This window comes from Mustelus asterias, chromosome 8, assembly GCF_964213995.1.
Source record: "Mustelus asterias chromosome 8, sMusAst1.hap1.1, whole genome shotgun sequence".
Classification (NCBI taxonomy): domain Eukaryota; kingdom Metazoa; phylum Chordata; class Chondrichthyes; order Carcharhiniformes; family Triakidae; genus Mustelus; species Mustelus asterias.
The window spans coordinates 85,187,069-85,213,304 of record NC_135808.1 but is presented as its reverse complement, the minus strand read 5'-3'; the positions used below and the strand labels follow the sequence as shown (position 1 = coordinate 85,213,304).

The 26,236-nt window shown below is 40.3% G+C and overlaps 1 protein-coding gene across 5 annotated transcripts in view; it reads right to left on the bottom strand.

Moving 5' to 3' along the window:
- The window catches only part of lepr (leptin receptor), a 109,059-nt gene extending 90,553 nt beyond the window's left edge, over positions 1–18,506 (bottom strand). For 4 of the 5 annotated variants that reach the window (XR_013498534.1, XM_078218428.1, XM_078218425.1 and 1 more), the window contains exons 1-3: positions 18,119–18,506; positions 12,448–12,502; positions 3,593–3,895 (exon numbers count right to left, since the gene is read on the bottom strand). Coding sequence is in view for 4 of the 5 variants with exons in the window: in XM_078218428.1 (XP_078074554.1) it covers positions 3,593–3,895; positions 12,448–12,484 (340 nt within the window). In the remaining variant the exon portion in view is untranslated. The remainder of the gene's footprint in view (positions 1–3,592; positions 3,896–12,447; positions 12,503–18,118) is intronic. The other variant, XM_078218426.1, reaches the window with a different exon arrangement.
- Between the last annotated feature and the right edge of the window lie 7,730 nt (positions 18,507–26,236).

Here is a 26,236-nt window from a genome sequence, read left to right as displayed (position 1 = left end):
TTTCCAGAAGGTCTTTGACAAGGTGCCACACAGGAGACTGTTAAATAAGTTAAGTGCCCATGGTGTTAAGGGTAAGGTCCTGGAATGGATAGAGGATTGGCTGACTGGCAGAAGGCAGAGAGTGGGGGTAAAGGGGCCTTTCTCAGGATGGCAGTGGTGTGCCTCAGGGGTCAGTGCTGGGATCACAACTTTTCACAATATACATTAACGATTTGGAGGAAGGAACTGAAGGCACTGCTGCTAAGTTTGCAGATGATACAAAGATATGTAGAGTGACAGGTAGAATTGCGAAAGCAGTATGCAGAAGGACTTGGACAGGTTAGGAGAGTGGGCAAAGAAGTAGCAGATGGAATACAATGTGGAAAAGTGTGAAGTAATGCACTTTGGAAGGAGGAATGGAGGCATAGACTATTTTCTAAATGGGAAAATGCTTAGGAAATCAGAAACACAGAGGGAATTGGGAGTCATTGTTCAAGATTCTCTTGAGGTTAACGTGCAGGTTCAGTCGGCAGTTAGGAAGGCAAATGCAATGTTAGCATTCATGTCAAGAGGGCTAGAATACAAGACCAGGGATGTAGTTCTGAGGCTGTATAAGGCTCTGGTCAGACCCCATTTGGAGTATTGTGAGCAGTTTTGGGCCTCATATCTAAGGATGGATGTGCTGGCCCTCGAAAGAGTCCAGAGGAGGTTCACAAGAATGATCCCTGGAGTGAAGAGCTTGTTGTATGAGGAATGGTTGAGGACTCTGGGTCTGTACTCATTGGAATTTAGAAGGATGAGGGGGGATCTTATTGAAACTTACAGGATACTGTAAGACCTGTATAGAGTGGACGTGCAGAGGATGTTTCCACTAGTAGGAAAAATTAGAACCAGAGGGCACAACCTCAGGCTAAAGGGACGATCCTTTAAAACAGAGATGAGGAGGAATTTCTTCAGCCAGAGAATGATGAATCTGTGGAACTCTTTGCCGCAGAAGACTGTGGAGGCCAGGTCATTGAGTGTCTTTAAGACAGAGATAGATAGGTTCTTGATTAATAAGGGGATCAGGGATTATGGGAAAAAGGCAGGAGAATGGGGATGAGAAATATATCAGCCATGATTGAATGGTGGAGCAGACTCGATGGGCCGAGTGGCCTAATTCTGCTCCTATGTCTTATGGTCTTATTGTTTAAGTTGCGAGGACGGGCCATACAGACAATATGGGAGAATAAGGGATGACCTATTTGAGGTGTTTAAGATGATTGAAGGATTTGATAGAGTAGATCGAGAGAAATTATTTCCCCTGATGGGAGAGCTTTGAATGAAGGGGCTTAATTAGAGCTAGTCCATTCAGAAAGTACTTCTTCACACATGGGTTAGAGGTCATCTGGAACTCTGTCCTCTGAAAAGCTCTAGGCTAAATCAATTGAAAATATCAAAAATTGAGATCAATAGATTTTTGTTGTGCCAGTATTAAGGAATATAGAATCAAAGCAGCTAGATGGATTTAATATGCAGGTCAGCCATGATCAAATTGAACAGTGGAAAATGGGGTTGAATGTCATGCATGTTTCTATTTAAAAGCAAATTACTGTGGATGCTGGAATCTGAAACCAAAAGAGAAAATGCTGGAGAATCTCAGCAGGTCTGGTGGCATCTATGGAGGGAGAATAGAGCTGACATTTCGAGTCCAGATGACCCTTTGTCAAAGCTGGATTTGACAAAGGGTCATCTGAACTCGGGACATCAGCTCTTTTCTCTCCTTATAGATGCTGCCACACCTGCATGCATGTTCTTATGGTGGTTGAGCCTCTGCAGTGAGGTTATTGCAAATTGAGTCCATTTCCATTCAGGATAAACACACAATAAAACATTCAAATCAGAACTTCTTTAGCTTTAATTTTCTCCACAACCAAATGATTAGGAAATTAGTATGCTTTGTCTTCAATTTACACCCCAGAAATACAAATGTTTAAACCTCCATCTCAGTGCACACAAGCCACATCACAAGATGTTATACACAATGAATGTCCGTTTGGTGAAAATGTCCATTGCACAAGGTGAGTACACATACCACTTTGCTGTCAGTTTCACATTTTAGGAATTTCCAAACAACATACTTAAAACAGATGTGCACCAAACCCAATGCCAAAAGAGGGCTGTTGCAATATGTTTTAATATTTATAAATCTAGGTTAAGTACTAAGGCCCAGAATGCAGTACATGAAAGCTGAAATGAGCTGGAAAGAAGTCGAGGTAAATAAAGAAGTGGTGACAACAATCTTGTAGAGCGAGTTTGGACAGGTCCTACAATGACCCAAAGGGTAAATTTTGTGTCGCATAACCTGATTTATTTTTTTAATTTGGGAGATTTAAAGACTTTGAAAGTATGAAAAGCTCAACTCCAAAACAAGAGACTCATAAAAATGTGGGCACTTGGAGGCTTACAATAGCTACATTTTCCAGCTTCCAAAGCATCTATCATGAATGACAAGAAACAAACAACCGTCACGAGCCAGAAGTGCACCATCGATCATGAGCCGAAGATCAGTGTATAGTGCCCATGCCTGAAACAAGTCGTGTTTCCTTTGGTAATGCAAATGGTGTTCCCAATGCCAGATTGATGCCCTCAATACAGGATTGATTCGCCCTGAGGCACCAGCTTCACTCAGTGAAACTAAATTTGCATGTAGTCTTACAGGAGGTCCTTGAAAGGAATTTTGTATGCTACAACCAACATTGCAAACTTTTAAAATATACTGCTTAAATATGGGGCCAACACCAGCTTAAAAGAACATGGAACTGTCAGACACAGATTTCCAACACCCTCAACCATCACTGACATCCATGACTGCCAACACCCCCACCTCAATGGAATTGGATTTTCCAACTCCCAACAGTTAGCATTGTTCCACATCGTCCTAAATCTGATCCAATTAGCCTCGGATTCACCGGATTGCCACCACTCCACACACCAGCCAACCCCTCCCACACCCAATGAAAACTGATCACCCAATTATCTTGCTAAGTTCTTGTCTTGTCTCCTTGACTCCAGGAGTTGGGAAATCTAAATGAGATTTACACCTCACCTTAGCTGTGGCAGTTTTATATTTTGGGCTTATAGCCATCAAGATTGAGCCTGAGAGTATTAATTTATATAGGACCTTTACAGCCAGCAGAATTCAGAAATCTTCAACTCAGTCATTATGACCTAGATTCACACCCAAGCAGTGAAAACAAAATGTGTACTAACTAATTATGCCATCCAGTTCCCCATCCTGGTGTAATTTCTTTGAAAATCATTTTTTTCTATTTTGCATTGCGCTATATAATAGATTCCCATTTCTATTATAGTAGGTTTGGAATGGAACTTGCTGGTTTTTTTATAAAATCTCGTATCAAGAAAATTATAATTAGAATCCATTGTTCATACACATTTATTGTCATTATCTTTCCTGTAGTTAGATTAAATGATCAGTGATGTTGGTACATTTAATTTTAAAGACAATCACTTTCTCAAACTGTACTTTTCAATGTTGCTTCTCAGGCAAGTTAAGTTTAAAAAATATATTTTTAAAAAATGATAATGCATGCCAAGAATGCTAGATGCTTACTTTCTTCTGTTATGAAATATGCCGGGCACTGCATATCAGCTTCTTTCCAGATGCAACAACTGAAGCCATCTTGTCTGCGCAATCCTTTCAAGCTGGTACTATTTGAATGTGATGTGTTTGCATTTCTCCCATGCTCGTGAAGCGAAGAGTGGCGACTATTTGAATTCCTACGTGGCTGTAGTTGCCAGCTTTGGCCTTTTACGACAGCTGCTTGCTTGTGCAGTGTGCACAACATTGTAAAATTCCATGGAGGAATCTCAAAGGTTGTTACTGGGTCAAATGCAAAACTCGAAACAGAAACTCCTGCAAGTGAAGAAAAAGGAAAGTCAGGGTAAAGTGGTTTTAATTACTAATTGTACACCACACGCAATCAATTTAAAAATATGAAAACAAGTCTCTTACTTCTTTAGCAATTTTATTGATACTATTATGGTCAATGCTTCTCTGTACATTGCTGTTTTATTCCTCAATAGTTCTTCCAAGAAATAACAGAAATTAAAAAATAGAGTTGTTTATGTTAAATATATGTAGTCCAGAAAGCCATGGAAATCCTTTCCTGCCATCTAGCCTGATGTCTGATGTATGCTGGATTGACAGTTTTGAGGCAAAGCAACAGTATTATTTATTACTATTGTCACAAGAAGGCTTACAGCAACACTGCAATGAAGTTACTGTGAAATTTTCCTAGTCGCCTCACTCCAGCGCCTGTTCAGGTACAGTGAGGGAGAATTTATCATGGCCAATGTACCTAACTAGCACATCTTTCGGACTATGGCAGGAAACCAGAGCACCCGGAGGAAACCCACGCGGACAGGGGGAGAATGTGCAAACTCCGCACAGACAGTCACCCAAGTCGGGAATCGAACCTGTGTCCCTAGTGCTATGAGGCAGCAGTGCTAACCACTGTGCCACCGTGCTGCTAAATTTGAGTGCAATAATGCAGGTCAGAAAGGGGAGAAGTCAGCTGGGGCTCTTACACCGTTAGCTCCTAGTTACAAGTGTACACGTGTGGGTGAAGGCAGAATCAAGCTCAGTTGTGTTGTTCTCTACTGCCAAACAACCTATCAATTTACACATGAAGGCTGCTCTTGGGTGAGCCAAAATGAAGGCTGCAAGTGTGGCCTCAGGACTTGACATGAATCACTGCCTCCAGGTAAAGAGGAAGAAAAAGTGAATTAGTATTGTGAGGAATAAACTAATTATAATGGGTGTAGATCAAGTGGTCACGTGATGATGTGGCTACAAAAGAAAACACTTGTCAGAAACGCAGGAGTTATCCCCGGGAACACGGGTAGAGTACAAGCATGGAGTAGCTGTTGAACTAGTAAATAAACTATTCTCCATTCTAAGTCTTTGTTGTGTGTGATTCAGGAACCCAACACATTTACAACAGGAATTTGGCTTATTAGTTGCAGCATGAGTCTAGTTGTTCATAAACAACCAAATAATTTTGCTAAAGCGTTGGTATGCATGATTATTATATATAAAATTATAACTGTACTATTGCACTCAACTAAATACAGATATGTGGGTCTACTCAAAGCACAGGAATGGACCCACTGTGCCATCGGAAGAGATGTGGCTGCAGCACTCTGGGGGAAAAAAAAGGAATCTTAAAAGAAACAAGCCTGTGCCAAAGACACCACAAAAATAAAAAGCAAGCCTGTAAAAATACTGTCTATAAAAGGACACCCTGTGATTAAAGCTAATATTTTTAAAGAAATGGGAACATTGAGGAAATGGCACTTAAAGACAAACTCATGAATTGGAAGGCATCAAGTATTGCGCAAGTTATTTCACCAACGATTGGAACAGTGTTTCCTTAATCAAGGAGTGAATGAACCAGAGAAATAGGCTGTAAAAATCAAAATCACATTGGGCTTTGAGGGAACGCACCAAAAACAGATGTCAGGATTGATGGCTGAGGTTCAGCAGGAACCTAGCAAGGTATGCAAACTCCCGGAAGATCAACTCAGAGTAAAAGGTTCATTTCCAGATCCAGGGGTTGGAGCCAGCAATAACAAGATGAGTCCATTGACCAGTTTGTGACAAAATGCCAAAACAAAGCCCAGGAATGTGACATTTTAGATACCGAATTATCAGAACAGATTTTGGAATGAGCCATTGCCTCTCCCCCAATACAGGTTTTCCAAAAGTTTTGTTAGGGAAGAAAGGGTGCAGCACCAATGCCTTACTTAACGGTGGAAGGAAATTTGAAGCCGCTGTAGCTGGGCACCAACAATTTCTGTCATTGGGAGGGTGGGTTTTACAACTGGTACGGTTACCAAGGTTCATAAGTATGCCAAGCCTTATGGTAAATGTGGCCTGACTCATGCAATGAGCAACTGTCCAGTATACCAGGGCCTGTATAAAGAGTATGGCATGCATGGACATTGGCCAAGGAAATGCAGCGGGGTGGGGGGTAGGTCAGAATATGCACCTAAGAATGGTGAATGAGTCAAAGGTATGCCAATACATAGCAGAAGTCCAAGAAGATACACTAGCTTAGCAAGGAAGCAAACCATGATGAGGATCTGAACAAGAAATATGTTCAGATGCCAGTTGAATAAGCATTCCATACTGTCAATTTTGATCGACATGTTGATGCTATTATGCAATCTGTGGCATTCATCAAATTGGGAATGTATGGCCACAAAATAGTATTTGCTTAAGATAGAATCGCCACAGGAGCATGTGCCAATATCTTCTCCCTCCTTTACATTGAAGGTTGTGTATTTAGAGAGTATTTGCAGCATGGAGATTAGAGAGCAGCAATTGCTCTGTCCAGATAGAATTGAAGTCATTGGTGACTTTGAGAGGGATATCATATTGTACATAAGGGAGGACGAAGCTATTACTGATTCCCCAAGGAAGTGCAGCTTGCACATTCAGGAGAAGCTCAAAGTGGAGCTCGATGAGATGGAATACAACAGAGTCATCTGCTGAGTGCACCAGTATACCGATTGGTGCGGCTCCGTCACTTAATGCTGATCACTAAACAAATGGCAATCTCAGGATATGGCTGAATTTAACCCTCAAGCAAAGTCCCCACAAGATCCCAAACCATGAGGAGCTGAACCCCAAGGTCACTGGTGCTAAGTATTTTTCCGATTGTAGATGTGATAAGTACTCTTTTCAGCTTAATTGACACACTAGGAAAATCTCTGGTAACTGACTGTAATATGCTGGCAAACTGTTTTAAAACATGTGTAGCGTTGGGCAGTCCATCACATGGCATTATCGCCACATTATCTAAAGTCTAATACTATGATAAAAAGCATGGTTCATACCATCAAATTCTTAATGTTGAAGTGTATGCAGACCGGTAAAGATATTCAAATTGCAAAGCTACACCTCTGAGCAACTCCTTCAGATATGGATGTAGCGTTGCCTACAGAATTGATGTTTGGAAGGCAGGTAAGAACTACCCTACCCAGTCCTCATTTTTCTAAGCTTTTGACAGTAAGAGTTGTATTTCTCCCAAACAATGGTGTCATAAAACAGGATCAGAATTGACTCAATTGAGAGTAGGACAGAAGGTCAGAGTTCTCTGTCATTTGTTGAGAACATGTTATCCTGCAGAGGTTACTATGTGCGACCAGTCCAGGTGGTGCAATTCCTGGACTGCACTGAGGTCAACTCAGAAAGATAGGAAATGTTACTGTATCTGACACTCCTGTTGCACCACTAAAAAGGTCAAGAGCCAAGGTTCAACAGTGAGGACATGGATGACAAATGTGCAGGTGAAGAACAGGCTGGGAAAAATTCAGTGTTGTCAATGAATTAGATGAGTCATGAAGATAATCACAGCTCTGAGCAAAAGTTCACAATCCAAGATCTGGTCAAATAAGACCCCCCTCAATGTTATCCGTGTGAACCTTGAATTTCTTGTCCATCAAAACGCTATCTAACTCAGGTTTAAATACATTCAATGACCCAGCCTCCACTGCTTTCTGGGGAAGATAATTCCACAGACTAACCACCCTCAGAGAAAAAATGTAGCCTCATCTGTGTCTTAAAATGGAGATCTCTTATTCTTAAACTGTGTCCCCTAATTCTAGCAAAACTCACAATAGGAAACATCCTCCCGACAACACCCTATCAAGACCCCTCAGAATCTTGTATGTTTCAATAAGATCACCTCTCATTCTTGTAAACTCCAAGATATAGGCTTAACCTATTCAATCTTTCTTCCATAAAGTAAGTCCTTCATGGAGTTACAATAAAAGATCATCTATTATCTAATTGACTGCAGAACAGGCATCATGGCAACAATCAATATGGTCTACTTCGCTTATATTTCCATTAAAAACAAAGTCTACCAGGACTAAAGTCATCACTTTAGAATGGATGTCTTACATCATTGGATAAACAGCAGAAGTTTTGGATGAAGTAGTCTTTCATTTACTTCATAGAATGAATTGCAAGTCGACAATGCAAATTTCAGTTTGTCCTGACCCAAATTCAGCTAGCACTAAAATAATGACCACAGTGCTTTAAAAGTCTAAAATCATCAAAAGTCACAGGTAGAATCATAGAATCCCTACATTGCAGAAGGAGGCCACTCGGCCCATCGAACCTGCACCAACAACAATCCCACAAAGACCCTATCCGCATAACCCCATCCATTTACCCTGCTAATTCCCCCCGACATTATGGGGCAACTTAGCATGGCCAATCAACCTAACCCGCACATCTTTGGACTGTGGGAGGAAACCAGAGCACCCGGAGGAAACCCACGCATTCACAGGAAAATATGCAAACTCCATACAGTCACCCAAGATGGGAATTGAACCCAGGTCCCTGGTGCTGTGACTCAGCAGTGCTAACCACTGTGCCATCGTGCCACCCCTCATCATCAATGGTTAAAGACATGGGTAACAATTCCAATGGGGTTTTCCCCAGCAATCACTCATCACAAAGTCACGGGAAGCCCTCAAGAAACAGCATAAGTAGCCGTTTATGGTCTTTCCTCAGGTTAAAACTAGGTCAGGAGATCAGTGAAAAACTCATGAAAATTCTACTGCAGATTATGTGAATTTTTGTACAAAAAGCTGATTATTGTGTGTCTGCATTTGTTTTCTGTAGAATATTCTGCTGGAATATTCACAATGCATGGACTCAATTAACCAAAGTAAACAATGACATATAATGAAGGAGATTGGTGGGAAATATAAAGCATATGTTGTCAAGCATTCAAATATTCACTTTGGGACAACTTGCTTCTTTCAGCCAAATGGACCATGCTGTTATTTAAATCAAGGAAACAGAACGTTTTGATCTGTGATCAAAGACCTTTCATAAAAAAAACCAACAATACAAACTTCACTGTTGAATCTTGAAAGATTCAACTGCATTTATTCAGTTTAATTTTCTTAAGAAAATAAATACAATTTGCTTATAAATAATTCAGAATTTTATTGACTGGAGGCAAATTAAGCACAGAAGATGGTTGTCTTTTATGGTTGTGCTCAGCTTTGACGAAGGGTCATCTGGGCTTGAAACGTCAGCTCTTTTCTCTCTTTACAGATGCTGCCAGATCTGCTGAGATTTTCCAGCATTTTCCCTTTTGGTTTCAGATTCCAGCATCCGCAGTAATTTGTTTTTATGGTTGTGTTTATTAGAGGGCAGTTATTTGAGCCCCAGGACATCACTATTGGTGTTCCTCAGGATAGTGTCCCATTACAACCATCTTCAGCTGCTTCATCAATGACTTTCCTTCCATGATAAGGTTAGAAATGGTGATGTTTGCTGATGATTGCACAATGACTCCTCAGATTAATCTGTGCCCACGGGACAACATTCAGACTTGGGCAGATAAGCAGCAAGCAACATTTGCACGGCCCAAGTACAGACAAAGACTATCACTAACAAGACTCCCCTCCTCTTCACATTCAATGGCATTATAATCAATATTCTGGGGAGTCATCATTGATCAGAAACTCATAGATATACTGTGGCTACAAGGTCATGTCCAGAAGCTGGGAATTCAGCAGTACTTTCTGACTTCTATGGCATTCCATCATCTATAATGACAGGATAGAAGTCTTTCAATTTTCTTGGATGAGTTCAGCTCCAAAAGCGCTCAAGAATCTCGACAACAGCCAGGACAAAACAAACAGCTTGGCCAAAACATCTAATACTTCAATTGTCTCCTGTGTTGGGATGACATGACAACTGTTTGTGAATTTAAAAAGATAAAATACAGAACATGGGTTAAATAAAAACTTGAGTGCTCGGAATCCCAGGATAATGCTCATAAATAAGTTGAGAGAGAAAAAAAGTGAATAAGAAAGAAAAGAGAATAATATACCACCTCCCAGAACCACAGAATTCAAACTTCGAACTACGTAAATAATATTTAGTCCATAAAGTCAGAAAATAAGGCAGTTTTTCACACCAGGCTTTGTAATAGGACAGTGTTTTAAAGTCAACAATGTATTTCCTGTCCTGCATGGACGATAAAGGTTTGTGACATGCTATGACACAAGTCTGAATGCGCCAATTCTCGAGTCAAAAGTGATAAACCACATGTCAAGAATCTCACAAAAAGAGACGTGTGAGAATAAAGATTACAGTAACCTACAGAAACTAGCACTTTCCTGTGATTATCTTGTCAAAGCACAATCATCTGAATATTTCCTTTTACACAACAACATGCACAATATGCACTGCAACAACTTGCCAAGCTTCCTTCGACAGCACCTTCCAAACCCACGATCTCTACCACATAGAAGAACAAGCACAGAAAACACATGGGAATGCCATCACCTGCATGTTCCCATCCAAACCACACACCATCCCGAGTGGGAACTATATCCACTTTCTGACAGTCATTGAGTCAAAAACCTAGAACATCCATATCTAATACCACTGTGGGTGGAAGAATACAGGTTGAACTGTAGCGATTCAAGGAGGCAGTTTCTCAAGTATAATAAGGGATGGGCAGCAACAAATGTTGGTCTTTCCAGCAACACTCAAAACTTCAAAGAACGCCAAGACACAAATACTGAAAATGTTTTTGACAGATGTCTAAAAAATTTGATTACTCTTGGAATGGCCTTCAAGATAAGATTCTGAAGCCAAAAGCCTTAAGCTTATTCAAGAGTCAGGTAAACGACTTGATGGAAAATGCAAATGCAGAAGAGATAAGATAGTCTGAAAAGACTCTCTGATCTATAACTATCTTGCAGTTCATACTGAGTTCCAGTCCTAGATATCTTGGCAGCCCAATCATCATTCTTCATTGGTTGCCAAATGATCTGACTGATCATAGCTTAGTTCACGGACAGATACACCAGCAAGAGTCATTGATAGCAATCAGAAACAAGAAACCTGGCTGCTTTTCCACATTAAAGTATGAGCTATTGGAGAAACAGTATATTTATGGTTATTTCCAATGGAGTGTACTTCAAACTTGTGATTATCAGAGATGATTCTTGCCAAGTGACATTGAACTATTAATTATAAAACTAAACATCTTGTATTAAAATATAATTTATTCTATGAAGAAAACTGATCATGGTTTCTACAATTGCATGAGTATTAGATCAGCATATACAGTAATTCCTTATCCAACATTTATTCAACACCAATAAACCTTATTGTTTCACTTTAATGTTTGTAAGTTAATGAAGACTGTAATCTCACTGAACATCATGAGATTAGTTTTAATGTCATTTCTTATATGACCCGACTGGTGCCAATTTGGAGGGGCCTCTCATCATTCCCAGGGTTGTGTTTCCCCCCCCCGTTCCCCCCGCACCTCCCACTCATGGACCCATGCTCTTGCCAAACCGCCCACTCCCTACATCACTCTCTCGTCACTTCCCAGTCCTGAACCTGCATTCCTACTGAAGTTCTAGATCCAATCTGAAGCGGGAGCTCCGATATTGTGGAAGCATAAGTCCTGATGGTGCAGAAGTGTCAAGCTGGAACTGCTACACTTCAAGTTTTTATAAATGCTCCTGCCTCACTGCTCTTCTTCGAGCCCTTACTCACTGCAAAGGTTCAGGAGAGGGAAGCGGCAAGCTAATGTGTCAGGGAGAGGGACGGTCAGTGAGAGGGACGGTCAGTGAGAGGGTGCGTTGCGGGGGAGGAGAGGCTGTAAACAGGAGATCAGGGAACAGAGAGGCCATAACTAGTTAGTTTCTATGGAAACCAATGTTTCACTTAAAGGCATTCCTTTAAAGTCATAATTTTCAGGAACGCAGCCACAACTTTAAGTGAGGACGTCCTGTTGCCAAACTAATGAAGAGGATGATGACCATAAAACCCATATAGAAGAGCTCCTGAACTCAACTGTGCCATCAGTACGAGTCGCTATACAAATATTTCTCACCCAGCAGAAAACAGAAATTATGGCTAGAATTTTACTGCTTCGCCCACCCCAGAATCAGGGCAGGCGAGGCTCGCAGAACAGCAGTCTGCATTGGCCTCGGGCGGGATGTTACCAGCCTCGGGCAGGTGAGGCGGTAAAATTCCAGCATGTGAGTTCTTTTTAAGTCACACACATAAACCTTGTAGCAACTGGATCATGAGCATTAACCTGGGGGCCAATCCACTGTTCATGGGCTCAGGCAGCCTTAAATGGTAGTGGGTAAATAAACTAACAGAGCCGTTTTCTTTGCATGAAGAAGCAACTGAGCAGTTTTAACAACTCACTTAAGAGATCACCAAGAAATGAATGCAATTCTAAATGTAACAGCATATCATTTAAACAACATATTGACATGGATATCAACACCAGCAAAAGTAAGTTATACGTTGCCATAGATGTTTATTTTGTGTGGAGAATATCTGATCCCCTACACATGTCCAAAATATTACTACGAGAAGCATAATCTTGGACTTACCCAGACAAAGGGTTACAGTCATTAGCCACAGTATCATCTCTGAGACAGAGGGAAACTGAAAATAATAAAAAGTTATTGAATTAATCAATTGCAATTAATATACAATTAAACATAAAACATAATATATTCTGCAAAATTAAGAGTAATAAATTTAAGAGTAATAAATATGTATAATTAGAAATGAAAATGCTCAAAATGTGAAAATTAAAAAATGTAAAGCATCTGAAACAGAGAAATAAATTGTTTTGGCTAAATTGACGCACTCAAAACACTTACCTATCTTTTGCTTTCAGTTGCTGTGCAATATCGGTTTAAGCTTATATAAAATATAAATCCATATAATGTTAAAATCCACATGGTTTTTGTTTGAGTTTATGATTGTGACACATGGAACGTTGTAACACTTCCAGCTCATTGAAATGAATCAGTACAACTCCAATGGTAATTGTAATACCAGTTAATCTTACTTGCTATACAGTTACTTCTAAAATAAACAACAATGGAGCATTTTCCCCGTTATTAGTCTGGGCTTATTATAGCACCTTGGCACAATGAATAGAGGAACATTATTTGGAGATATTGTCCAGAAACGTTCTGTTCATTTACTTTAAAAGATAGAAGATTGCAAGGGATCTTGTACCAGCATAAAATTCTTCCTGTCCTATTTTCATCTATATCTTGCACCCATCCTGCCCCAATATTATAAGAATACCTGTTGTTCCTGTTTGCTGCAGAGGTTTGGCTGAAACTTCAGCCTGTGCTGACAAAAATAACTAAAAGACTATCATCTTCTCTGAAGAACCGTGATCAACTTTGAGAGATTGACATACATCAATCATAGTTAACATATTCCTGTGAGTTTTGCAAGTGCAGAATGAAACACAAACTAATTAGCCATTATCGAGAGATCACAAGCCTGGAGTGCCTGCCTACACCAACCCAGCTAGTGCATCGACATCTAGACAGATTTAGTAAGCTGAGTTTCAACTAATGAAGCATTCAGAAAGAAGAATTCTTCACAACAGGAGTGCTTTTCTGAATGCATGCATTGTTTACAAATTATGGCATTGCTATGCTGCATTGCATACTTGGGAATAGCAAAGGGAAGACTGTCAAATAATTTTCCATAAATACTTTTAAAATGTTTTGAAGTTGGTGTTACACGTAGATTCACTCTAACACTCATTTAGCAGAGACTTTTACAAATGGCAATGCTTGAACAACAGCTCAAAGTGTGTTTTGCCTGCTTTGTAGTCCACTTCTTGTTTTTCAATATTACACCAGATAACCAGTTAAGTTTGATTCAAGGGCGCTAATAAACTCCAAATATATTTGGACAGTCAAACTCCTAAAATAAGAATATCCCCTTTTCAACACATTCAAAACAAACAGTCCTGTTCTGTCAGCCTGTCTATCTAACTTTGACCTGACAGTCCTGAGATAAACATTCTCGTCTTATATTTCACTGCTCAGAATGATCACCTAAAATTAACTACACAGTTGTTCCTTTTGAGTTCCTTGTGAAGCAACTTCACATAAAACACGTAATGCTGCAAACACATTTTGAATCACACATTATTTGGCTGCTAAGTCCATCATAAATCATCCAGTAGCCAAAATGGCTGCCTTAAGGTAGTATCTTGCCACACGTGTTCTGAACTCTGCCATCTCCAAGAGCCCACCTAGCAGAAACACAGAGGCAAAAAGAAACTGCTGTTCTTGGATTTGATTTTTCAGATTAATTATCTGGAAGAAACTCCATGGTAAAGTTTTATTTGACAGTGCTGCAATTTATCAATGAAAAATATGAGGTGTTTGTTTAATCTCCAGAGGGTCAGTGACGGATCTTAGTCTCTCATTTACTATATTCCTGCAGTGAAATACACAGACAGATCACAATTTGGAGAAGCAGTAAGTGGGTGGAACTGTGAAACACTAAGCACCTTGTCATATCTAAAGACCAGATAGAATCCACCATCTTCATTCAGTATTAGCATGACTCAGACATGCATTTTTCTTAAAGCTGTGAACCTTCTGTAAATATTATTTCTTAATTTATGTTCAAAGGCAATCAAGGTTAAATTTAACAGTATCTATTTTTCCTGTGTTATAAAGGTATGACTGTGAATGCATCACAGCTGAGTCAAAACTTGATCTAAGCCAAAATACTGCAGATGCTGGAATCTGAAACCAAAACAGAAAATGCTAAAAATCTCAGCAAGTCTGACAGCATCTGTGGAGAGAGAATAGAGCCAACATTTACATCCTGATCTACACTGGGTGACAATTTAACTACCAAGTCATTAAGAAGTGTTCATTCAAATTTTGAAATTTAACAGCCTATACTGTTCATTATTGATTCTTTTAAAATCATTGGAACTTAATTATTTGCTTTTATTTTCCAATGTCTTGGACTTTGAAGCAAATTATTTAAATATATTTTTAAAGAATGCACACTGATTAAACTGATTTACACATTCTTGCATCTTCGTTACTAAACACTCAGCAATCAATTTTCTGATCATTTCCATGGACGGCATGGTGGTACAGTGGTTAGCACTGCTGCCTCACAGCGCTAGGGACCCAGGTTTGATTCCTGGCTTGGGTTACTATCTGTGTGGAGTTCGTACTTTGTCTGCGTGGGTTTCCTCCGGGTGCTCTGATTTCCTCCCACAGTCTGAAAGATGTGCTGGTTAGGTGCATTGACCCGAACAGGCGGCAGAGTGTGGCGACTCAGGGAATTTCGCAGTGACTTCATTGCAGTGTTAACGTAAGCCTTACTTGTGACTAATAAATAAACTTTAAGCTTTTACTTTAAAAAAAATTCCATTCATGAAATAACCAAAGTTCCACTCACTATTTCTCATTCATTACCATATCTACAAGAAACCTGACAATGGCAGCCTAATTTGTTTCCAAACAATTAGGCATATTAATGAGGGCGCATGGTAGGAGTGACAATATACAGCTTCAATTGAAAAAAAGTACTGGCCTTTATTTTTAAAACATTGGAAAAATAGAAGGCCTATTGTGCAGAATATCATCATGGTGGAAAACATGAACAGAAAATTAAGAATTATTATCTGGTGCTACAACAGCTTGTAGATTGAAGGAGAAAGAAAAAAACTAAGAAAGGGAAGAAACCCTGACTCAAGTAAGCAATGAAAAGAGTCATTTACAGTAGGAACAGGTCCTGTGTAAGGCTGGCACTGGGAGGGCAGAAAGTTCGAGCTGCTTTTTAGGTGAGGAGAATGTTCAAACGTCAGAAGAGAGACAAGCTGGGAGCAGCATTTGAGCAAAGGGAAAAGAGTGTAAAAATTAACTTGAGAGGAGTGCAGAGAAAGGAGAATGCTAGCATTAACTGAGGAGGAACAGAGGGAAGAAGAGGGTCAGCATAAGCTGAGGAAGTTGTGGTGAGAGAGAAGGCCAATTTAACCTATGGGGGGGAGAAACTTCTGTTTGAACACGGAGCGTGGAAGAGGAATGGAAAGTTGAATACAGGAGGCTGGTGGAAATGAAGGACAGGAGTACGTGTGTGCACTGAATTGCAAAGGGAAGACTGCTAGCTGTAGTTGGGAAAGGAAGAAGAATGGCAGCATTAACTGAGAGGCTTGGAAGTGTCCCTTTCAGTTAGGTGGAAATTGAAGGAGGTAAATGTCTTTGCGAACAGAGGCTGGAGAAGGTGGAGCACTTCTGGGAAGGAGAAACGATTGGAGGTGGAAAAGTAACTGTTCAGGTAGATTTTGGGGGAGCAATGGCCTGGTGAGTCTTTTGAAAATTCAAGTCTCATTCAGTTTTTTGTAATCTTATCAATGAAAGGAAAATCATTTAAGATTCATAAAATGGATATTTAAAATTAACCACAATAGAATATGTTCGGTACTCAAATGCAACGTTCCCCAGATCACCCTAGAAAGCATATTCCAGACCAGGTTAGAAATGAACCAAGCACCATAGTTTGGCATGGGAGTAATAGAGTTGGGCAACAGCCATTCCACAGCGCAGGGACAAATTACTTAGCTTTTTGTCAGTGGACTTCATCAGTTCCTCTAAGGACTACTGGGCAGGCTTCTAGACATCCGGAATAACTGAGGAAGCAGGCAGCCTATGGTCCATCCAGCTACGGTCACATTAAACAGCAGAGTCATGAAATCAGTATCACAATGTTCACATCCAGGATGCCTAACACCTGTTTCAGCTGGGGCCCTGGACACTTGCAAATCCACTAAGAGTTTTAACAACACCAGGTTAAAGTCCAACCTGGTGTTGTTAAAACTCTTACTGTGTTCACCCCAGTCCAACACCGGCATCCCCACATCACTTGTAAATCACCAGCTATCCATGTGACTGCTAATTTTGCTCCTGCAATCCCAATTTTAATCTCTCTCCCAAAGACCAGGGGCAATTTCTTCACACAGTTGAACATCTTCTTCTTCAGTTCAGTGTCCAACAGCAAGTCTGACCCACAGCACTGCAAGTCCAGCACTGGTAGAGCAAGGAGACAGATCCCGAACCCATCTTGACCAGAACAGGGATCAAACTGTGTTGGCACCAATTTGATCCACCGCAGATCTCCAGCCAAACGCCCCCCTCCCCACCCCAGTCCAAGTTGCTATGCCAACCTGCACATTTACATGTATGTTTCAGTCCAGAGCTATGAATAGTGATGGGAAAGGCTCCAATTTTCTTTCCATCACATGACTGCCCGCTCTTACCACCTGCCCCTGGCATACATTAGAAGGATTTGCAAACCGATGAATGAACCTGTTTGACCGCGTTAGGATTGCAACTTCCTTGGTCACCAAGGGCTGAAGTGGGACTCGAACCGGGGGCTTCTGGTTAAAGAGGTAGGGGTGATACCTACTGCGCCAAAACCACCAAGGGAAACTGAAGTTATCAATCCGTTACATTTTCATTGTAATTATTTGCTCCTATTCAGAGATGTTGGAGTTGTCAGCTTTTTGGAAGCGGGTGGCCAAGTTTCCCCAAGTCTGTGCTCTCTCCAGGAACATTCCCTAATCTAGCGGTTCCGCACGGTTTAATTTGCATTCAGTGATCTACTACCAACGAGTGGAAGCTTTTCTGTTTTTAAAAAAAAGCAGCGAAATGTAAGTTTCAGCTGGAAATAAATTAAAACCACACGCCAGATTTCCCTACTCTCAAATCTGAAGTTAGTTTCTTTAAAGGGGGCGCAATCTTTATGAAAAAAGTATTCGGCAACACTTTTATTTGCAAACATGCAATGGCGAAACTGGAATGGAAACATCGAAACTGGCACAAATCCGCTGATGTGGTCCCGCAACTACTTTGGCCCCGTCCCATCTCTAAGAAAGGAATAAAGAAAGGTTTGCTCCATCTATTTCCATTTCCGTGAACAATAACACTCTCCACCAAACTCTACACTTTAAGCAGCAGTGATTGCCAATAGGTATAATTCTTTACTGTGTGGACGGAAAGCAGCAGAGGGTTTTGGACTGGAAAATGGTACATTCTCCAATAAACTAAATGACCGCAAATTGGTTTCAGAACAAGTCAACCCTCAAAGCCCCACCTTTCCATCAAACATTCCTTAAATTGCATCTCACACATTTGAGCAGACTTCCCCCACTCCCTTCTGAAGGAATAACTTACTCTACACAACGAAACGCACAGCAAAGTTTCTGAAACTCACGTTTTACTGCCCGATGCCCAAACTCAAATCACAACTTCTGTCAAAAGATTCAAGGGGTTTTTTTCAAACTCAGAATGACTTTCCAAACAACATGATGCCTGGCGTCCCTCTTGCTGCAGAGCCCATGGCTGTACAGTCACTGGGAAGTCTCTGCTGTTCGGCGTGTGTCACTCGGGCAGGGTAACAGGCGGGTTGAGAAAGCACCCAACTGGCTGACGGACCCAGCTTTCACTCTTACCTCAGCGGCCACGCAGAGCCCGTAAGAAGCTGCAGGAGTTGGGCTGCTTATTCACTGACGTTTATTCACACGTGGCTGCTGCTGCTGCTCTGTGAGAAGCTCATTGCATGCACTCTGGCAGAGGCAAAAGGCTAATCGCCGCTCCGCATTGACGGGGACAGGGAATGTGTGTTGAGTAATAGAGGGAGGAGGAGGAGGAGGAGGAGGTGGGCACTGACAGTGACAGACTCAAAGGTCTGAAGAGCCAAGTGGTGAGCAATTGAGTGAGTCTAACACGTGGGGATGAAGGTGGGCACACACTGAAGAAGGCATCTATGGGTTTGGGGGCATGTACCTTGACAGGGCAGGTATCGGAATTGAGTCAGTAAAGGGCAGAAAGAAATGGGTGAATCATTGAGGAAGAATGGGCATTGACAGTACTAAGAAGGATCAATATTCGAAAAGTTTTAGATAAATAAATGAAGAACTGAACTAAGTAGAATTGTTGTTAGCAGAGAGCTGGAATAGGCATGTTAGACCAAATGACCTGCTTCTTGGTGTAAAAATTCAATCATTCGAAATCTGAATGTAAATAAAACTTTTTAGAAAGTTCTTAAGCTCCCATGTCAGACTTTATGATAATCTAATGAGTAGATATTTAATTGAGGATTGTTCACAATCAAAGCTACAAATGTTTTCATATAATAAAACAAAAAAATCATGTAAATAAGCGTTGCTGAATATTTTTTCATAAAGACAGTACCTCCTTAAATTAGGGGTATTTTAAGGGAAATAACTTGTGAACCAACAAAATGAAGGAAAATCGGGCATATGGTTTCAATTCATTTATGGTAGAAACTTACATTTTGGTGCATTTATCACAGAATATTGACAGGAACAGATAGGTGCGTAGAGCCAGATAGACATTCACAGTGGCAAGAGTGAGATGACAGAAGTAGTCAGGAGATGGAGGATCAAGGGATTGATTAAGATGGAGAAAATAGAGTATGAGAGTTAGATTGCAGGGAACATAAAAACTGGCTGTAAAGGTTTCTATAGGTGTGTGAAGAGAAAAACATTGGTGAAGACAAATCCCTTACAGTCAGAAACAGAGGAATTTACAATGGGGTACAAATAAATTGCTGACTACATACATACTTTGGTTCTGTCTTCACAAAAGAGGATACCAATAACATATCAGAAATGTTGGGGAACACAGGTAGAAGATAGGAGCTGAATGAAATCAGTATGAGTAGAGAAATGGTGTTGGGGAAATGGATAGGATTTAAGGCTGATAAATCCCGAGGGCCTGTTATTCTACATTCTGGAGTACTTAGTGGCCCTAGAAATAGTGGATACATTGGTGGTCGTCTTTCAAGATTCTATAGTCTCTGGGACAGTTCCTACAGATTGAGGGTAGCTAATATAACTCCATTATTTAGAAAGGGAGGTAGAGATAAAACAGAGAATTATAGACCAGTCAGCCTGACATTGGTACTAGGGAAAATTCTAGAGCCCATTATCAAACATTTTATAGCAAAACACTTGGTAAACAGTGATAGAAGCAGACAAAATCAGCATGGATTTACGAAAGGGAAATCATGCTTGCCAAATCTACTGGAGTTCTTCGAGGATGTAATGAGTAGTGTTGATGAGGGGGGACCAGTGCATATGGCTTCTCTGGACTTTCAGAAGGCTTTTGACGAAGTAGCACGTGAGAGATTAGCATGTAAAATTGAAACGGATGGGATTGGGGTAGTGTATTTAGATGGATAGAAAACTGGTCGGCCCACAGCAAATAAAGGGTATGAATAAACTAGTCTTTTTCTGAATGGCAGGCAGTCACTAGTGCACCACAGAGATTGGTGCTAGGACCCCAGCAGTTCAAAATATATTAATGATTTAGATGAGGGAACTTGAGGTACTATCTCCAAATTTGCAGATGACACAAAACTGGGTGGGAGGATGAGCTGTGAGGAGGATACTGAGATGCTTCTGTGTGATTTGGACAAGCTGAGTGAGTGAGCAAATGCATGCAGTATAATGTGGATAAATGTGAAGTTATCCACTTTGATAGCAAAATCATGAAGATAGAGAAATGGTAGAGAAATATTGGTAGAGAAATGGTGTTGGTGAAATTGATAGGGTTGATGGCTGATAAATCCCCAGGGCCTGTTGTCCCAGAGTACTTAGTGGCCTTAGAAATAGTGGATGCTTTTGTGGTCATCTTCCAAGATTCTATAGACTCTTGGACATTTCCTACAGATTGACGGATAGCGAATGTAACTTGACTATTTAGAAAGGGGGGTAGAGAGAAAACGGAATTATAGACTAGTCAGCCTGACATCAGTCCTGGGGAAAATTCTGACTGTAAGGGACCTACATTTGTCTTCAGCAATCTTTTTCTCTTCACATACCCATGGGAACCTTTACAGTCAGTCACTGAACGTAAGCATGCAGGTGCAGCAGGTGGTAAAGAAGGCAAAGGGTATGTTGGCCTTCATAGCAAGAGGATTCAAGTGCAGGAGCAGGGTTGTCTTGCTGCAATTATACAGGGCATTGGTGAGGCCAAACCTGTAATATTGTGTGCAATTTTGGTCTCTTTATCTGAGGAAGGATGTTCTTGCTGCAGATGGAGTGCAGAGAAGGTTTACCAGACTGATTCCTGACATGGTAGGACTGATGTACAAGGAGAGATTGAGTCGGTTAGGATTAGAAGTTTAGAAGAATGAGGGGGGAATCTCAGAGAAACCTATAAAATTCTAACAGGATAGACGCAGGAAGGATGTTCCCGATGGTAGGGGTGTCCAAAACCAGTGGTCATAGTCTAAGGATACAGAGTAAAACTTTTAAAACTGAGGTGAGGAAAAATCTTTTTGCCCAGAGAGTGGTACGCTATGGAATTCACGACCACAGAAAGTAGTTTTCAAGAAGGAGTTAAATATAGCTCTTGGAGCAAAAGGGATCAAAGGATATGGAGGGAAGGCAGGAGTTGGATGATCAGCCATGATCATAATGAATGGCGGAGAAAGCTTGAAGAGCGAGTTGCCTCTTCCTGTTCCTATTTCTATGGACATATAAAGGTTAGGATTGCCATGGCTAGGAGTTGAATCATAACAAAGACAAGCAATGAATTCTGCAAGGCCATCAGTTGGGCACCAAGACCAAATTTAAATTACAGGAATGCTACACAATAGCTTACTTGGCTTCCAATTATTAACAACTTTTTATGGAGATCTTAAATTAATTTTTTTTAAAGTGAAAAAGAAATAATGATGACGTGTGAAACAAACATTGATTTAAAAGCAGAAAGGTAACAGTCAGTGACGGAATTGATCAGCACATTAATGGCACATTTCAACTGATAAGGAGCAAAGAAGCCAAATAGAAAAATGTATATAGCCTCCTCCTTTATTGCAACATTGCTTCCATCGACTGGAGAAGGGGTACTGCAAGATACTCATTTAGCATCTCTGTCTCCATAAGGATTTCTCCTATTTGATCCCTTATCAGCCTCATGCTACTTTTGACTATGTTTGACTATTTGTATGTTTGTAAAGTACATTCCTGTTTCTTTTCATTTTGGTCACTGTTCTCGTATTCTCTCATTGCCTCTCATTTCTTTTAGATTTCCTCTTTCTTTTCTATATTCAACTTGACTTTTTATTACATTATGACTCTAACAATTGTCACAAACTTCCTAAATAAAAGCAAATTACTGCGGATGCTGGATTCTAAAACCAAAAGAGAAAATGCTGGAAATCTGACACAGATGACCCTCTGTCAAAGCTAAAAGGCATGGAAAGAGGGAGATATTAGCAGCCTATCCCTTTGTTTTTGTGCTATGACTCATCTTTCACTCCCTAACCCTACAATACAAATATCTCCCACTTTCTATGCCTTTTAGCTTTGACAAAGGGTCATCTGGACTCGAAACGTCAGCTCTTTTCTCTCCTTACAGATGTTGCCAGACTTGCTGAGATTTTCCAGCATTTTCTCTTTGATCACAAACTTCCGTTTCCCCAATCATTTAAATCTCTATGTCTTTAGTTATTGAGGGAGCTCTTGATTTAGTAATGGTACTATGTCTCCTCTGTACCCAAATCAGCCCTCTTCCATTTAAGTATTTGTACACTTCTTGTTCCTTACTGTTTTCCATAACTATTCGAAACCGAATGATAGTAAGGCCACTGTTTATAAAGGCTCTCCCACTGAAACATACTGCAATTACCCCAGAACTAGATCCAGCATTGCTTCCTTCTTTGTTCGGCTGAAAACATACAGATGAAGAAAGTTCCCTTGTACGCATTTCCAGAACTAGTCTCGCTCTTTGCCTTTGACATTGTGATTTTCTCCATCAAAATAGAACAAATGAAGTTCCTTATTATCACCAATCCGTAAATCTTGCACCCCTCTGTAATTTGCCTATACATTTTCTCCTCTATCTCCTTTCCACTGCCAGTGAAATATTCAATGTATCCAGCAGCATAATAGTGCCTTTATAGTTTCTTAATTGAAACCAAATAAATTTTGACCCCATAATTTCATCCTCATTCTTCAGCTTATTTGATGAATACTGCCATCCCCTCTTTTTAGCCCAGAATTTAAGTTTCCAATCTTTGCTTTCTTTTAGTCAGGTCTCTGTTATTGAGCTATATTATATTCCCATGACACAACTTGTGCTGCAACTCATTAATCTTATTTACCATGCTATATATACATGCAGTCCAAATCCATCTTGGACTGCTTCACATTTGGCCCCAAATCTAATCCCTCCTAGATTGTGCTATTATTTGTTCAAGTGCTATTTGTGTCTCTCAGGCTGGGATTCTTCAACTTCACCCATGGCTGGGATTCGCCAGTCCCGCTATTGTGAATGGAGATTTGGCTGAGCGCCAAATTCTCTGTTCTCATTGGCAGCAGTGGTGCAGCATCCAACATTGGAGAATTCTGGCCCTAATCTTCTTTACACCAATCTTTCTCCTTTCCAATGTTTCATCTATATATGCACCTCTTCCCTGTGCACTCCCTGCCAAATTAATTTAAGCATAATTACCAGCCAATACGTTATTCTGGGGATAGCTGAGTTGCCTTTGCATTGCAAAAAACTCTAATGATAATGAACATTGATTCATGGCTGTTCTTTGGGAAATTAAATAAATTAATGATAGGATAAATAGTACAAAATCTGAAAAAGAGACAAAATAATTTGCATTTATTATTTCATCTTCAGGGTGACCCAAAGTTATTTTGAAATAAGGTCCCTTTTGTAAAATGGGGTGGAAAAACAGCTATTTATTTGTGAACAGTAATATCCCACAGGCAGCAATGAAATAAATGACCAAGCAATCTAAATGTTAATGACGTAGGCTGAGAGATAATTTTTGGATAGCACACCAAAATAGCTGCATTTAATTCACCTTTAAATGCAAAGTAACTGATGGAGGGGAACTTGCAGGTGCTGGTGTTCCCATGCATCTGCTACACTTTGTAACAGCATCATGAGTGTACCAACAACCCTTGGAATGCAGTGGATCAAGAAGGTGATGCAGTATCACCTCCTCGAGGGCAATTAGGGAAGGACAATAAATGCTGGCCTAGCCAATGAGGTCCACATCGTGGAGGTCAAGTACTGCAAATATGAAAAGAAATTAAAGAAACTTCACCACAACAATGAATTAATTTCCAATACCTATAAATCACTAGGTGTCATCTTAGTTCAATGGTAGCCTTTTCATCTCTGAGTTAAAAGGTTTGGGTTCTAGTCCCATTCCAGAAACTTGGGCACAAAATCTAGAAAGACATTTTAGTGAAATACTGGGTGAGTGGTGTACTTTTGGTCGTGCCATCTTTCTGATGAGACAGAAAGGGGCTAAATGCTCCAGAGTAAAGGGAGTTCCCCACTATATTCTGGCCATAAATTTTCAACTAATATCACTACAACTGATTACCTGCTGATTTTCACATTGCTGTTCCTGGAGCCTTATGGACAAGTGAGCAGCCATGTTTTTCTACATTGATTTCAAAAATTAGCTGTAAAGCACTTAACAACGACCTGAGGTCATGAAAGGCACAATGTAAATGTAAGCCTCTTTATACAAGCTTATTAATTTTTATTTTTCCAAGAGTAAATTTCTCCAGTTGTAACTTTTTTTATGTATATCCAAAATGGCAAGTATTGGTCAGTTATTTAGTCATGTAAAATGCTGTCCTCATCTGATGTCAATAGATAGACATTTTCCAGAAAGAGCCACTGGATGTTTACCCCAACGCTCTCTTGGGATAATAAGGCCAATAGTTACAGCAAAGTGGTAACTGACAAGGGGGTATGTCAGAGAGTAGTATCAAGGTAAATCGAATACTTGGAAAGCTTGATACAAATAGGGTAGGCAATAGTAAGTCATTACAGGAGGAAATGGCCTAGTGGGTATTATTGCTAGATTATTAATTCAGAAACTCAGCTAATATTCTGGGGACCCGGGTTCAAATCCTGCCACGGCAGATGGTGGAATTTGAATTCAATAAAAAATATCTGGAATTAAGAATCTACTGATGACCATTGTCGATTGTCGGAAAAGCCCATCTGGGTCACTAATGTCCTTTAGGGAAGGAATTATGATATTATTGCTATAACAGAGACTTGGCTTAAAGAAGGACAGGACTAGATGTTAAATGTTCCTGGATACAAGGTGTTTAGGCAAGACAGGAAAGGAAGAAAAGGAAGGGGGAATGGCAGAGTGAGGATGTTCCAAAGGGATCAAGGATGTAATCTCTCTGGCTAGAGATAAGGATTAAAATAACATTGATCAGTATAGTGTCTAGACCAGCAAATGTTGGAAGGGGTGTAGAGAAACATATTTCAAAGAAATTACAGAGAGGTGCAAGGATTATAGAGTAATTATAATGGGGGACTTCAATTATCCAAATATAGACTGCATATGGATTTTCAAAATGTATTTGATACTCTGTCACACAACAGACTTGTGAGCAAAAGTCTAGCATATTATAGAGTCATAGAGGTTTACAGCATGGAAACATATTGAATAAAAGGAAAAGGAGACACTTGGATAAGAAATTGATTGAGTGACAGGAGACAGAAAGTAGTGATAAATGGTTGTTTTTCAGATTGGAGGAAGGTTTGTAATGGAGTTCCCCAGGGGTCAGTGTCGGGAACTTCACTCTTCCTGATATATATTAATGACCTAAACTGTGGTGTTCAGGTCAGGACATGATTTCAAAATTTGCAGATTATGTGATGATTGGAAATGTAGTCAACTGTGATGAGGACAGTCTTGAACTTCAAAAGAACATTGACATGTTAGTTTCTCTCTCTACAGGTGCTGCCAGACCGGCTGAGTTTATCCAGCATTGTCTGTTATTATTTATAATAGACGTGTTGGTGGATTGGGCAGATAAATAGAAGATAAAGTTCAATGCAGAAAAGATTGAGGTGACTTCTTTTGGCAGGAAGACTATGGAGAGACAGCATCAAATGAAGGGAGAATCTTTGAAGGAGGTGTCGGGACAGAGGGACCTCAGTGAATATGTGCATAATTTGAAATATGGCAGGGCATGTTGAGAGACAGTTCGTAAAGACTATGGTATCTTAATTTTATTAATAGGGACATTGAGCACAAGAGTAAAGAGGTCATGTTGAACTTGTATAAAATATTAATTGGACATCATCTGGAGTACTGCATCTAGTTCTGGGCACCAAACTTGAGGGAGGATGTAAAGGCATTGGAGAGAGAGTACAGAAGAGGGTCACAAAAAAATGATTGCAGGGATAAAGAACTGCAGCCATGAGGATAGATTAGAGGGTTGGGACTGTCCTTTGGAGTAAAAAGGTCTGAGAGGAGACTTGATAGAGGGATTCAAGATCCTGAGGGGTACAGATAAGG